The sequence below is a fragment of the Buceros rhinoceros genome, unplaced genomic scaffold, assembly GCF_000710305.1.
Source record: "Buceros rhinoceros silvestris isolate BGI_N320 unplaced genomic scaffold, ASM71030v1 scaffold3302, whole genome shotgun sequence".
In the NCBI taxonomy this organism is placed as follows: Eukaryota; Metazoa; Chordata; class Aves; order Bucerotiformes; family Bucerotidae; genus Buceros; species Buceros rhinoceros.
In genome coordinates, this window is record NW_010398126.1 from 403 (window position 1) to 11,804 (window position 11,402).

The 11,402-nt window shown below is 47.4% G+C and overlaps 1 protein-coding gene across 1 annotated transcript in view; it reads left to right on the top strand.

Moving 5' to 3' along the window:
• Nucleotides 1-321: 321 nt before the first annotated feature.
• HTRA1 (HtrA serine peptidase 1) overlaps nucleotides 322-11,402 on the top strand; it is a gene marked incomplete at its 5' end in the record, with an annotated part of 16,854 nt that continues 5,773 nt past the window's right edge. Inside the window, 3 exons of the mRNA XM_010130959.1 lie at nucleotides 322-421; nucleotides 735-939; nucleotides 10,546-10,740. Of these exons, the coding sequence (XP_010129261.1) occupies nucleotides 322-421; nucleotides 735-939; nucleotides 10,546-10,740 (500 nt within the window). The remainder of the gene's footprint in view (nucleotides 422-734; nucleotides 940-10,545; nucleotides 10,741-11,402) is intronic.

An 11,402-nucleotide genomic window follows, 5' to 3' on the forward strand; every position in this document is an offset into this window, starting at 1 on the left:
AGTGATGACCTCCGTGCTCCTGCAGTGCCTTCCTCATCCCCGGCCGCTGGCAGCGGTGGGGCGCGCTGAGCCACCGGCTGCGGCCACACGTCTGCTGCCCCGCGGCCTGACTGCGAGACTCGAAACAAGAAGGTCTCATGGGTCTGTTTGTCCTTCTGGGCAAAGAGGCAGAAGGGAAATCTGGGGGCAAGGGTTACGCCGCAGATGACTTAAGGAGGGGAAAGATGCCCCACTTGGAGCTTTTTTTAGTTCAGGTGTTTTGCAATGACTCTTCTCCTGTCACTTGAGGAACTCATGACATGTTTTCTGTTTCTATTTCAGGCCAAGAACATCCCAATAGCCTGCGGCACAAATACAACTTTATTGCAGATGTGGTGGAGAAGATCGCTCCTGCCGTGGTTCACATTGAATTATTTCGCAAGTAAACAAGATGCCCGGTTTTGATTTTTTGTATTCTTGAAAACAGCTGCCAGTGCGCCAGAAGTGTTGATTGATGCGGTGTAATAACGAAGAGGCTTTTGAGATGATAAATATTTATCATGCTTAAGCATTAAACATAATTTAAGAGTCCTGGCAAAAAAGAAAAAGTTAAACTAACGCGTGTGCATTATCTTAATGACAGTAAATAACGGCGGTAAAACCCACCAGGCTCTTTTTGGCTCGGTGCTATCTGGAGTGATTTGTGATCATTCCACTTCCTGCAGCAATAAACGTTTATTTCTCATGTCTTCTAGACTTCCTTATTCGAAGAGGGAGATCCCCGTTGCCAGTGGTTCAGGGTTCATCGTCTCGGAAGATGGACTGATAGTGACAAACGCCCACGTTGTCACCAACAAAAACCGGGTGAAGGTGGAGCTGAAGAACGGGGAAACATATGAAGCTAAAATCAAAGATGTTGACGAAAAAGCTGACATTGCACTAATTAAAATAGATGCTCAGGTGAGTGGTTAAAGCAAGACACGTTTTATTCCTCTTCTAGTTTCCGCCTTTCCAAAAGCTATGGCTAATTTTCCCTGATTTTGAAGGACAGCCTCGCAGTTTCGTGGTCTGAGTTACAGAGGATATTTGTGCCGGGTGGATGCCCATTTTTAAAAGCCAAGTTTGTGGTTGGTAGTGGCTGATTTTACCACCCCTCAGTGTAGTGCAGGCAGGTACATAACACTTTTGTCTACATCCTCAGAATAGTGTACGGGCTGGTTAAGAGGCGCATTGGCTAATACAAGCCCTGACAAGAAATGAGGGTGTTCCCTCGTGGTTGGTAGAGGGATGTGTTGGCCTTTCTCGTGTGCCTATGCTGAAGTCACAGGTTGCTTTGAGAGGATGCGTTTGGCCCTCTGAAGGGCTGTACCACACTGATGTAGATGCTAAAATGGAAAATATCTTGGGAAGCATCTTGAATGTGCAGATTAAAGCCGGCTTGAAAGGTGCTCTTGCACCACAAGTGGTTTTCTGGACAGATGGGAATGCAACTTCCCGTCTATGGTCTCTCTCCATACCAGCCCCGCAGCTGTCAGCGTTTTTCTGCCTCCTGCAACAGCAGAAGAGCTGTCACGCAGCTCTGCACACACTGAGAACATGGTGCAAGCGGAATATTGTGTCGAAATACTGTGGTGATGTAGATGCAATTAGACACATGTGATGGCTTGGGGTGCTGCTCGTCTTGGTTTCCCTGTCTGGACTGCTGGTTGATGACCTCCACATTTAACAGGCAAGAATGTTTCATTTGAAACACATGACTCAAAAATGTGTAGATCTTGCAGTGTTTTAGTTCAGACCTATTCCCCAGCGAGGTCAAAAGTGTTTGTGCCAGAGTTCATGACTAAATCAGAGCTCTGACGCAGAACTCTTGGATGACCCAAGATACGAAGTGCTCCTGCTGCTCCCTTGCCACCTTTGTCATTTAAAAGGTCTTTCTGTTTTTCTTGTTTAAAAGCTTCAAAAGAGCAACGTGGCAGAAAAGTTTAAGGAAACCAAGAATGTTTTTTGCCATATTGTTTTTATCTCTGTTTTCCAGGGGTAACCTATTTGCACGTGTACCAATCACTTATTTTCTTGCTTTTCTGTTAAAACAAGCAAAAGCAGATCTGCGGTAACAAAGATCCGCAGGAAGAGAATGGGCAGCTTCAGGCCGAGGAGGATGTGGCAGGGCATGAAGGGCAGCTGGAAAAGTGATTTGAAGTTGGAAGCCTGATGTGGCGGGGAGAGTAGACCAGAAAGTGGTGGTGAGAAGGAGAGGACTGTGAGCACTAGGAAGGTGAGCTGCAGAGAAGAGAGAAGCTGGTGAGTCAGAGAGGAGACGTTAAACTGCTGTGACGGATTGTTTTGAGGGTGTAGGAAGAGAGCAGACGTAGAGTTTGATGTTATTTGATACCCTAAAGAAATGGCTCCAAACTTTCCCTGCTAAGCTGCTTGCAGGAAGGGAGAACCTTGGAGACTGGCAGCAGCTTGGGAGATGCAGCCAGATGAGTTGCCTGTAATGGAAACCACAGCTAAACCAGACGGGAATTGGTGATTCTAGTTAGGGCTTGCAGGGTGGCAGTTACTCCTCTTCACTTACAAATTCCTTCTGTGTAATTAAGTGATCGTCCTCTTCGTCTCCCATCAGTTGGTTTTGATCATAGCTGTGCCCGGTTTTGTGAGCGGCACATCAGCACCGCAGCCTGGTTGAGTTAGACACCTCTGTGCCCGGTCTTTAAGGCAGGGAATGTCTTCTGTCTTCCAGCTAGCGAGAGCCAATTCAGCCGCGCGCTTTTTGCAGGAGGAGGGGGGAGCTCTGACCCATTAGTATTCAGTTGTCTCTGAGAAGGGCTGGTTTTAATGGAGCTTTGGGAAGTGTCTCAGGGCCTGGAGGCTGAGCTCTTGCGGGGGACGAGCAGGTCCCCGCTGTCTTCCTTGCGTAAGGTCCACTTAGCACCAGCAGCTGGGTAGCAGGAGATGAAATTTCACCTCTCGGCTCTAAATTAGGTACAGTATGGTTATAAACTTGGGTTTATAAAACTTGGGTTTATAAAACTCCTACCCTCACTCAGTGTCCTGTCAGTTGTACGACCTCGTGTGTCGTTGCCCCTGGCCCCTGCCTGTTGCATCTCAGGATAGCTTTGAGAAGACTTGGGGCAAACCTCTTGCATTGCTTGTGGTTTTTTCTGGGATGGCAGACCATCCCAGCTAGCTCATGACACTGGGAAACCCAGGGTGGGGCCTGAGGCACCTCTATTCACAGGACAGATGAAGCTTTGCACTTGGAGAGTTAGAAACACAAAGTTTTAAGTGCTCACAAAAAGTTAAAATGGGAACAGGGTCAGCTGAGGAGTTGATTTTCGGACTGAACGTTGATGTATCCATTCAAGTCCAGCGTCTGAGCTTTCCTTTCTGTCCTGGAATTCCTTCAACCATCCAGGTTCCTTAAAGGCCTTTAGAATCACAGAGGTAGTGCTCTGCTGAAGTTGACGTGCATTTGGTGACTACAGAAGTCAGCGTGAGGGTACAAACAACCCTTTAAAAATCAGGCTATAGCATGAAAACTGTCCCTAAGAATTTTTCTGAAGAGGAGAAGTTCTTCCTTTTGAATAAATTATTAGAAGGTGACATCAAAGACGCAGAATTTCTTTTCCTTCTGTTTTGGCGCGGCATGTTAAGGCAGGATCTGAAGGGTGAGGAATGTCTCTGTGGTTAGGAGCAGAGCTGGGCTTGAAGTATGAGTTCAGGCTGTCAGCCGGGATCCCTGAAGCTGGTAGGATTTTGCAGCAGCCTGCGTGCTCTTTTAAGGTGTGAACATCTGGCCAAAGACGTTACTGGAACTAGTTTGCCTTTGCTGAGTGCAATAGGAAATGAAAGAGGGTGGTAAAATCTGGTCACCAGTAAGGATGAACTGGTTCCCTGATTAAATTCTTCTCCTTGGAAAAACATATCGTGGTCTGAGGAACAGAAATCTTGGAGTTGTTCTTCTAATCCTAAAATATGCGGATTTCTTGAGTCTATGAAAGAGAGAAACTGCATTTCTGGTGTCCGTAGTGAGTCATAGCGGTTTGCCAAAGCATTGGAAGTGGGAAGTAGGACTGGAGGAGTCGTGTGGTGACGTGACTGCAATGTGACTGCCCTTCCAAAGAGCTTGAGGAGACAGCGATTCTAGAAAGAAACGGCACAGCTGTAAGAAATCTGGATATGGACGTGAAAGACTTATAAAACTTCCCTAGAAAAGTCTGGGCTTTGGCAGCACAGGCGGAAGCTGGTGGAATAATCCACCCGTTATGGCACGTGAGAGTGGAAACCATCAAAAATATTGCAGAGCGCTCCACAGCTCACAGGGGCTTTTGAGCTGGCAGGGCTGGATTACGAAATTCATCTCCAGACAAATAACTACCTTGTAATGGGAGAACGTGTGATGCAGCTGCTGAAAACGGTAAACACCAGCAGGAGGGAAGAAAATTCTAGGGTGGTTTAACAGGCAATGTCAGGGTTAACAGAGGGCAGAATTATAAAAGACGCTGCGCCCTCACCCGAATGGGAGCTGGAAGCCAAGAACAGTGGAGGATGGAGGTGGCTGTTGCCTGGAGACCCCTTTCACGCTTGGAAGTTGGATCTGCCGGCAGGAGCGATCTCTGTGGCAGGTGCTTATGGTCTGGCAGAGAGTACAGGAGGGGAGAGCACGGTGAACGGCTTTATGTGGAGCTGTGTCTTCTCCTGTATGCTTCAAAGCCAGCCGTGAGCCGCTTGCCACTGCACCTGAAACAGCACCTGTGTCGTGGAAAACATGCCGGGGCCTCAAGACGCCTGTTCCTCAGCGTGATCAGTTACTGGCTTCTCCACCCCAGGCAGGATTTGGCACCTACGTGGGGCAGCACTAGTGGCTCTGTGACCAATCTCTAATTTGCGGTGCTGTTTCAGCCTTCTGCTTGAGTTTTTTCCTGCATCTTACTAATAACCACTTAGTTTGACACTCTTAAGTCAACAAGACCTCCTGCCCTCGTTCCTTTGGTGGTTTGGTGAGGCAGTGCAGTGTCTGTATCTCTGTGGTCAGGGGGATTTGCTGTTTTTTCCCTGTGTGTACGAACGGGCGGAAGCAGGAAAACAAACTTTCCTGTTTGTGTATCAATATTTTAATAGCCCGCAGTTTGAAAAAACAAACTACTTGAACGCCAGATGTAAGTGTCTTTTCTAAAGTGCTGGTTCACTTTGAAATCTGTGGCTGGATATTACACTGCTTCCTCTCGAGAGCCCGAGGAAGCCCACATATTGCTTCCAGAAGGCTTCAGGACCCGCAGAAATGAGAGAGCTTGTAAACAGCTTGGCTGTTAACTCCTCTTACTCAGCAGTTCAGGCAGCAGCGGCTTCCTGCCACCCTCGGCTCCTAGCAGCCCTCGCTGGGGACGATGCGCTGGTCCAGCTCCCCACACAGCAAAACCTCCGGGGTGGGTCTGCCAGCACCGGGGGACTGGACTGGATTGGGTTTGATTTGAAGGGAGCCCAGCAGTCTCTTGCCAGGTAATGGAAATCCTGGTGACATCCTAAAACAACTCTTCATCCTGTTTTCTTTTCTTTTTTTTTTTTCCTTCAAGCTTCCCATGCTCCATATTTAGATAAGGAGACTCAGTTCTGTTGTTCTAACTATAGATGAAATATTTCTGGAGGCTCGTAATGCATTCAGCTTGGCTTCTTCATTTTCTTTGGCATTTTGTCAAGCAGTTTCTAGATTGTAGATGATACTCGACGTTTTTACATGCTCATGGCCTGTGTTTTTATTTTGCCGTAACGTACCCTGAAAGTTAAGTAGTTTCATTAATGAGAACAGAAATGTTATGCCCGGGGAGGTTACGTGTTTTGCCGGAGTTACTTACAGTGAATTCACGTACCATACAAGCATCCCTTTCTTTCCCATCTAAAAATAAAAAGCATGAAGGAATCTACTGCTGTTTAAGACAAACTGAACTCTGAACGTTTGCCTCCTCTTCATCACTTTATTGAACTGCAAACTGCATCCTGCAAATTCGTCACCCTGTTCCACAAACGAAGGGGGCTGCAGAGCAGAGAAGGGCTTTGCTTCCTTTTTGTGCCAACAAAGATTCACTTATTTCGTGGCTGAAAAACTTCCAATCCTAACCTACGGGTTATTCCATCTGTCTCTTGGTTTTTCTTTCTCTCTGGCGCTGGCTGTGCCCAGTGGGGGTTATGTGCTGCCTCTTTTTTTTACTCTGAGCTCCACTGGCGAGGCTCCACCTATTTTGCCCGATTCACGCTATATGCTGGTGTGGCCCAGGTGAACATCTGGCTCCTGGCTGATGACGCTGTCCGATACTCCTCCTCACCTCTCGTGCCAGGGTGGCTGTGTCCCTTTGCTGGATGGAGCTGTTTCTGGTGGTGGTGTGTGGCTCTCCATTTCGTGGGAGTGATGTTTATCCAGGGTTTGAGTCAAATCCGTATATAAAAATGTCTGAAGCCCGTTGGGATGAGAAAGGCTTAAAATATTAGCGCTAATTAACGGCTCCTTCTCTGGCTGGCTGTAAACAGTGAGTCATGTGCCACTTGTGGGTTTGCATGTTTAGTCCTATTTCTGTGTGCTTGCAGAATGCCTGCTTGCAGATTTGCTTTATTGAGTAAACACGATCCCAGCAGAGCCCCGAGGCTTCCTCAAATGAAAACGGAGGGAGGGAGGGAGGGGGAGAAAAGGAGGGAGAGATTCTGTGTTGCCCGAGGTCATGCAGTGAGTCACTGGGAAAGCTGGGTTTAGGGGCTGGGTGTTGCTGGCTCCTGCTCCTTGTGCTGCAGGGCTTGTTGGTTTGCCTGCGATTCTAATTAACCCTCGTGGCAAATCTGTAGTTAACCGAAGAGAATCCGTCATCATCCTGGTGACCAGCAGATACCGTGTGAAAACCGAAGAGTGCCCGTTGATTTGGTAATTAAGGGCGCTAGACCCAAGCGCTTACACCGCGCTGCTGTGCTGGGCCAGAGCTCGCTGGGGAAGGGCTGAGGGCACAGCAGGCTGGTCTGGTACCTTCCCCCGGACAACGCTGCTCGCCCGGTGCTCCTCTTGCAGGCTGCAGAAGGACAAACTTCCCACTCGGACGCTTGTCCGGGGGTTTTGGTTGGTCTTCTGCTGATAGCACTTCAACACCTTTCTCTACAGCTTAAATAATACTCTGGGGTTTTGATAATGGAAAGTTTATGAATGTGGCAGTGTTACTTTTTAAAGCTTTTTTTCGAGGAAAACCCCTAAATGTAAAGCCACTCTAGTGTACGGAATTCATCTTAACCAGTTCTGCATGGCATTTATTGTAGAGGCACTAGCGAGACAGTTTCCACACAGAGCTCCTGGTGCGCTCCGCAGCACGCCGCCAAATCACGGGGAGTAGAAAACACGTTTTCCAAAGCTGTGTTTCACAGTGTGTGCGGCACAAGGTGTGTTTTGCGCTTGGCTTCGGTTCCTCGCACAGGGAAGGTTGCCAGCCTCTTTGCCGGGGTCGCAGGAATGACCCACCACCAGTGTTCGACTTTGCATCGAGTATAGGCAGAGGCTTGAAAGCTCCGCAGAGTCCAAAGTAACCGTGTTAGTCAGAGATGGGCCATGTATTTTCCTTCGGCTGCCAAATGCAATTTTGGCTTCGTGGCTGTTTTTATAACTTGGGAACATTGTATAAATCTTTAACCTTGTGCACGACCAGTCTTTTCCTCCCCGTTAGTAGCATAGAAAAGATTTCTGTTTTCTTTTGTTTTTCTGTGTTTCATTTGCTGGTAAACCTCCTCCTCCTCTATAAAATACCCGTTTTCAGTGCACTGGGGTACAGACAAAGGCCACTTTTTGTGTTGTTGGGGTTTTTTTTAGTAAGGAAAAGCAGTGCCAAAAAGAGATGCACTTCTTGACCAGCGACATCTTGAAAACACGTGCTACGTAAGCTCAATAGCATCTGGCGAGAGAAGGGGGGGCCAGGGTGCTCCCTCTGTCCAAACAATACCCGTATGGGGCTGTTCGTGTTGCATGCACCGCGTGCTTCCCAGCACAGCTAAGCGTAGCTGCCCCTTCCTGCCGGGCTGGAGAGGTCCCTCGGAGCCAGGGCTGCGGGCCGAGCTGATGAACTTGCTCAGCAGTGTCACCTTGGGGTGTCGCCGCTGGTCTGCCGCGCCCCAAGCATGATGGGGAAGCTGGGTGTCGCCGCTGAGCCCTTCCCAGAAGGGAGCCATGGCCTTGGTTGGGTTTATCTAGGGCTGTGAAAACTTTCCTCTGGAAGGGCATGAGGAAGGGAAACGTTTTTCTCCTTACTATGTGCCTATGCTGTTGCTCTTCCAACTGATTCCGTTTAACCAGCAGTTGGTTAATTATTTTCTTGCTGTCTGGAGACTAAAAGATGAGTTTCCACAGAGCATCTTAGGCTGTCTGGGGTTTGGCAGTGGGTTTTATTGAAACAGTCTGGTCATCTGAGTCAAACTTTGCTGGTGGAATTGTAGCAACGCTCGATAAAGGAAACGCAGGACCGGGCTTGGTAAATGTTAAACCCGCAACTTCTGTATTTGCAGCGGCATGTAGCGATGACTGAGGTCTTTTATTTTTTACTTTCCACTTCACAGGCATCATGCAGCTCCTAAGATATTTGAGACAAAACTGTAGGTGAAAAATACAAAGCAATGGACATTTGGGTTAGTTTGTATTAGTGGATTCTTGTCCCTGAGGGTGACTCATTGATACAGGCTTTCAAACTGCTGATGGCAAAAGACCCCGAAGAGCTAACTCATGATTTCCATTTTAAACACGTAATATTTTCCCTTTTTGCCAAAACTTAGTAATGATTCGGCTGCTGTTAACTTGTGAATCAAAGCTGTCCCTGCCTGGGGAATCTGTACCAGTAATCAGGGCATACTAACGCTGCCTTCTCTCTGCCGGGTGAGCAGGCAGTGTAGAAGCTGGATGATCCCTCTGAGTGTAGGCACGTAAATCTGTCTGCTTTGGAACGGGTGTGGGGAGGAAAAGGCACTTTCCTCTGGAAGTGTTTTCTGGAAGGAGGGATGTACAAGAAGGGGGATGGAGCCAACTGGTACCTCTGTTTCAGGGACACCACTCAAGGATATCTTGAAGGACCCCGATGGTTAATGAAGTGGCTGTGTTACCCCTTCCTTGGAAAGTGGTTGAAGTTAATCTCTAGGTGGGCCTTCCACTACATCTAGAATCACTGGCCGCTTCTGGACGGTTTTACTAATGCCTCTTTCTTTTGGGGGCCGGGTTCGTCGAGCAAAGGAAAGGAGTTCAAAGTGGGGCAAGCTTGGAGGAAAGCTTTGTTACAGTTAGGTTTGCCGAGCAAAAGAGAGATCCCTTGAGACTTCTGGTTTGATTTAGGGTTCAGTAACCCCCTCATCCTCCAAATGGTTAACATGAAACCTGAATTTGTACATGTCCAGCCCCATTGATGCTAACAGAAATCGTCTAGTGACACAATTAAATACCTGGAGAGGGTCAGGATGGTTTGGACCACAGGTTAAACGTAAAAGGATTAACAGTCTTGTAACATCACTGAAAGGGTAAAGACCGATTTTTAAAAATAAGCAGCAAAGAAGAAATGGAGCCCAGGGCATGTTTTGCAGGCAGGCAGGTGAGGAAGAAAGGCAGAGTATTTATTTGAAATCTGACCTGTTTCAGAACACCCTTCTTAACGACCTGGCGAGAAGGAGCCTTGAGAACTTCCCGGCTGTTTTCTGCTTGCTGCGGGGGTTACTGGTCCGGTTTGAATCATCTGTTACCCAGCCGGAGCAGAAACCCTACTCGGTTCCCTTGATCCATTGCCTTGGCAGGGCGTGCGGATCCCACCTCCCCCCCGCCTTGTTGTTTGAGTTGCTGTAAGTTGCGGTGATCTCTGTTGATGCTGGGCTTTAAGAGTGTGTTGTGTCTTTGTGGGAATGTCTTCAATACCATGGTAGTTAACATGTTTAGAGAGAAGAGCTTGAAAGGAGAATAGAATGGTATCTCCTACTGTCATAACAGAGAAACCTCATCAAGTCTTTACATACCAGCGTCTTCAGAAGACATCAGTGTTTGTAGGAGGCAATATAATTATTCAGGAGAGATACTCCATTGAAAAAACCTAAGATGAAACATCAGCTGGTGTCTTATGAGAGTATAAAATGCTTTTAACTGCACTTATGCACGTTTGGGACACTTTGGCTGTTGCTTTCATGACTCTTTAGTGTTCACTCTTACACAATACATTATTTTTACTTCAGCAGCTGTAGGCTAATTATTTCAAGAAGCCTTTGGAAACTACTCATTCCTAGTAGCATCAGATGTTTGCTTTGTACAGCACAGCATAAATATTCCTTTGGTCTTTTAATTGGTTTTGACTGAATGGGTACCCTACAGTCGACAGAGCCCGCGCTGGAGAGCAGAAGTTCCTCGAGATGTTTCTGTACAGAGCCACGTGAGATATTCAAAGAAAACAGGGCGAGCTCAATCCCCAAGGGATAAAAGCCTCTCTTCTTCCTCTGCTCTACTTATGTCTTCATATTTCTGCAGAATTTGTTCTACCGGCCTTAACAACATTTGAATTTTTTATTTTATTTGATTTGTAGGGTAAATTGCCAGTTCTTCTGCTTGGTCAGTCTGCAGACCTGAGGCCAGGAGAGTTCGTGGTCGCAATTGGAAGTCCGTTTTCCCTTCAAAACACGGTGACTACGGGGATCGTTAGCACCACTCAGCGTGGAGGGAAGGAGCTGGGGCTCCGCAACTCCGATATGGACTATATTCAGACCGACGCCATCATCAACGTACGTCCCGCTCTGAGCCTCCTCCTCTTCAGCGCGGGGTTTCTTGAGTAGCTGCTTTGAGAACTTCTCCAGTGATACAGTTCTTCAGAGCAGTGAGCACAGTTGGCTTTTCTTTCGTCCCTGTAAATACGGACATCTGCGCTGCAGCAGCACTTGGCTGTTGTTTCAAAATCCCCCAAGGAACCGCACCGAGTGCAGTATCTGCCGTCACTTCAAAATTACGAGGGAGGAGGCAATATTCTCTGGCACGTCTTTTTGAAGTCCATTGTGTTTTCTAAAAAAGAAGCCAAGCTCAGTTTAAGGTTTCAAGTTTGTTTCTGCATTGAGGCAACACAATAGTTTGTGTACTCCCACCGTTGGCCTTGTAAGAAACCTGCGCTCGCAGCTCCCAGAGCTGTCCTAAAGTCTCCAAAGTTGCTAGTGTGGTACTGTTAAAATACAAGAAAAACCTTACCCTGGCAAGAGAAGGAGGACTAAGCATTTGCAAAACTCGGCTAAAAGGGGTGGCGTTGGGTGTCAATAATGGGTTGGGCTGTGAAGACTGTTCTACTGCACATATTTAATAGACGATGAAAAAATTACTGAGGAAATATGTCAAAAGTGTCTTTTATGTTTTGCTTGCCCTCAATTAAGAGGTAGATATTAAAACACAATCTTTCCCT